The sequence below is a fragment of the Mesitornis unicolor genome, unplaced genomic scaffold (assembly GCF_000695765.1).
Source record: "Mesitornis unicolor isolate BGI_N332 unplaced genomic scaffold, ASM69576v1 scaffold34257, whole genome shotgun sequence".
Lineage (NCBI taxonomy): Eukaryota > Metazoa > Chordata > Aves > Mesitornithiformes > Mesitornithidae > Mesitornis > Mesitornis unicolor.
In genome coordinates, this window is record NW_010194927.1 from 1 (window position 1) to 3,940 (window position 3,940).

General features: G+C 39.9%; 1 protein-coding gene across 1 annotated transcript in view; it reads left to right on the forward strand.

The window, feature by feature from the left end:
• The first annotated feature begins 2,493 nt into the window (after window positions 1-2,493).
• RUFY2 (RUN and FYVE domain containing 2) overlaps window positions 2,494-3,940 on the forward strand; it is a 21,620-nt gene continuing 20,173 nt past the window's right edge. The window contains exons 1-2 of the mRNA XM_010187962.1: window positions 2,494-2,665; window positions 3,159-3,276. Coding sequence (XP_010186264.1) covers window positions 2,536-2,665; window positions 3,159-3,276 — 248 coding nt within the window. The 5' untranslated portion in view covers window positions 2,494-2,535. The remainder of the gene's footprint in view (window positions 2,666-3,158; window positions 3,277-3,940) is intronic.

Below are 3,940 nucleotides of genomic sequence, written 5' to 3' on the forward strand. Positions count from 1 at the left end.
CCTCCCTGTCGCTGGGAGGTGCGGCCGGCGGTCATGGAAACCAGGTGGTGCGCCGGGGGACCGCGCTTTGGGAATGCTGAGGGGGTTATGCAGGCGAGCGCACTTCGTTGGTCGAAAATACTTGGCTTCTGCTAGCTGCAGGGTGACAGGGAGACCTTGCTCAGCCTGTGGCCGTGGCGACTACGTGCTTGGTTTGCTTTGAGCAAATACTGTTTGCAGTAAGGGTTTGGTTGCTCATCCAAACCAGGAGAAGAATATTGTCTCTTGGGCCAAGCCTTGCTAGTCAGACTCTGGTGAGGCTGGCGGCATCAGTGTCACCTGCAAATAGTCCCTTCGGGGGCTGCTGCTGTGGAGTGAGAAGAACCCTTTACAGCTCATTCTGCACCATAGGTGTACACTCTGCCCCATACAACTCTTAAGCAGCAGTTATTAAACGTGTTTTCTAAACATACCATGTGAAATTTTAAATCTTTACCTTTTTTTAAGAAGCAGATAAAGGAAAAATAGGTGTATGCAGGTAGTCCACGCTGTAAAACAAACCTAAAATGTGTTTCTGCCTCAGAAAGACCAGGCAAGAGGGCTGACAATTAAAAAGAGGGTAGATGTGGAAGCCTGTTTGTGGTGAGGATCAGCTCCAAAAGTCAAAATGAGGTCACCTGAAAAAGGAATTTGTAAGATGCCCTTAGTAGAATAACCTTGAATACGTGGCGAGGGAGAGCACTCCACCTGAAGTCTGAATGGAACAAGGTTTTTTCCTACAATAACATTCATCTTTAGTCCTGTCAATAGCAAACCTAATAAGAGAGCAGGAAGCCTGACATGAGCTTTACCAACAGAAACACTCGTGGTGTTGCAAGCCTCCATCTGCTCCAGACAGGGGTACTGGTGCTGCTCTTGGGAGGGTTGGCTCAGTCCCCGGCAGCTGAGCAGACAGGAAAGCAAGAGACAAAACTAGTGAGCTGTGACTGCTGACTGGGTGAATTTTTGCCAGAGCCCTGTTGCTAATTGTCTGCTGTGTCTTGTAACATCTTTCAGTGTTTTCTGTTGAGGTACTGGCAAGCTGAGAGACTATAAAAGTAGTTTTTAAGGTTAGCTTGGGTACGTCATCTCAGTCGTTTCTTTTTCCTAGAACACCAAGAGAGGTTATGTAGTATGGTAATCTGGTCTTTGACAGGTAGGTAGGAATATAGAAAATTAGAAAGTAATTTTCTAAGTTTCTAATATCTGAATACCTAAAGCTGTGGTATGCAAGAAATCAGACAAGTAATTTAACTGCTGTTTGAGGATCTGAGAAAGCATCCGTTACAATGATTTGGGGTTTTTTGGGGGTTTAATTTTAATATATATGGTTCTTTATGCTCTCTGATGCGCATATATCAATAATCAAATTTGCGGAGGAAGGGGTTCACATTTTTTCTCAGTCACAAATCTGTGTAGGTACTTTGATATCTGTGTCTCAATGGCTTAAAAAAATGGTCTGTGTTCTTCATTTGTTTGTTTTTTTTACTTCATGTGTTGGGTTTAATTGCAGAATACAGTAAATCATTTACTTTTTTTACTTCTTTCCGAGCTGCTTTGATAATGGTTAATAGAGAGTTGTTTTGTTTCTATTTCAGTTTGGCAAAATAGAGCATGGCCTGAATAGTTGAACTGCTTCATTACAAAGGGAAATAAAAGAATCTCCCAAGCACACTTTTTTTCAGTAGCAGAAGCTCTAAGAAGAACCTTGTCTGTTCTGTCAGATTAAGGTGATTTTAAAAAGCTATGGCTTTGGGTTTTTTTACTGACTAGTTTTAATGCCCAGATGTATTTCTGTAGGGTACATTTTGCACAGTTTACCAAAACCATTTTAAAGTTAAAGCCTTTAGTTCTTAAGCTGTACTGTGCAAGAACTCTTTTGTAGCTATATAAGGAACTGGAATTTCAGTATGTAATATTTTCCTGAAACTGCTGCTGGTTTACTGACTGAGACTATATACAGCCTAAGAAGGAAAGCATGTGTTTCTGTCACTGTGAAATTAAAACTAGGGTGGAATGTGATTACATACAAGAAGTATGATGTCTGTTTCTGTAGGTAGACTATAATACGCTAAATAGGTACTTACATTAATAGGAATGCTGCTTTGGTGTTATGGTAAGTGCAGTGATTGCTGTTATGCAGCAGAGCTTTTGAGTGCAGCCTTGATGCCTGTGCTAATCTGCAGTTACTGACTGCTTCCGAGACACTGAGACAACACAGCACCTGAGAACTGCTATTTCTGGCCTCATTTTTTCATTCCCCTACTAAAACAATGTGGGATCTGCAAGGGTGTTTGTTGGAGTGGATTTTTTTTTGTAACGTGGTAGTTTATAGCACTTACTAAATTATTCATTTGAGTTTATCTAGATCAAGATAAATTTTTTATTGAACAAGGTAGCCACGAAGCATTTTATTATTTTGCATCTTCTAAAACTTGAACCGTAACAAGTTGTTTTTCCTTTGTTTTCTTAGCTGTAAAGGACCCTACGGCCGTAGAAAGAGCGAATTTACTGAACATGGCAAAATTGAGTATCAAAGGACTCATTGAATCAGCCTTGAGCTTTGGCCGCACTCTGGATTCTGACTACCCACCTTTGCAGCAGTTCTTTGTTGTCATGGAGCACTGCCTGAAGCACGGCCTGAAAGGTGCGGTGATTGCTCTAGCTGCGTATTTCTCATCCCAAACATGCCGTTTTTCTTCCTTTCTTTCTTGAATGTGATAAATCAGAGTGTGTTATGTTGCTTTAAGAAGTGAAGAAAATATGTGAAGAAAATTGTCACCTTTAGTAACGAATAGTGTTATTATTAATACTTCACAACATGTATTTCCACGTTTACCAGCGTTTTCTTTTGTATGCCATTTGTTGTACGTGGTCCAGGAATTTTCACAACTACATGTATGTGTGTAGCTTATATTTTTAGCTAGTCATCCTTGTTGTGTTGTTCTGTTCTAGCGTAACAAATTTAATGTTCACAGTAAAGTAATTCAGAAGGTGGCTTTGGATACTGGTGAGGACCAGTGTTGTAGTTATCTGGAAGTCTAGGCACAGCAGTTAACCCTTTCATCACACCAGGTATTTTGAAGGAAGCTACTCCAGTATTTCAAATTAATTCAGTTACTTAATTTTTCTTTTCCTAGTAAGAAAATCCTTTTTAAGTTACAATAAAACCATCTGGGGTCCTCTGGAACTTGTGGAGAAATTATATCCAGAAGCTGAGGAAATAGCAGCAAGTGTCAGAGATTTGCCTGGCCTTAAGTAAGTAGTATTGGTAAAATACAGCAAGAAAATACAGGACCTGATTGAGAATCTACAGACATCTCATGATTTCGTTTGGCCTTAATGAAGCCTTTGAACAGCTGGCACGTAATATTGGGGGAGAACACAGATGAATCCTGCTAACTTTTCATGTTCTGCACTAAACAGCTGAAAAAAATAGGATTTTTATGTTCTTTTCTGATGTTCATGGGAGAGAAGTTTTCTGATTGGTGGATAAACACTGCAAAAAGGAAGAGGCTGTGTGTCAGGCTGTAGTCTAGAGCTGCAGCAAACACGAGAGCCTAGTCAGCAAAGGCTGTATGAAAACAAAAGGTGTGATCCTTAAGAGGAAAGTATTAGGCAGCTTTTCAGATTCCTGTATGTAGGATCTTTCTCAAATGTATATTTATGCTGTGAACTACAATTGCCTCCAATTCCTCTGCCCTCTGCTTTTGTATTTAGCTTTATAATTGACCATTTGTTAAGTTCAAAAGGGTTTGATTACACTGTGATTGATTTGATTATACCGTGATTGCTGTATAGCAGCATAAGGATTATAATTTATAGTTTTAGACCTTATCTAAAGTACATAGGTATATAAATTACTGTTTACTCTTCCATCAGGCCAGATGAAATTGTCCTTTGCCAAGTGTGTCACGCTCTT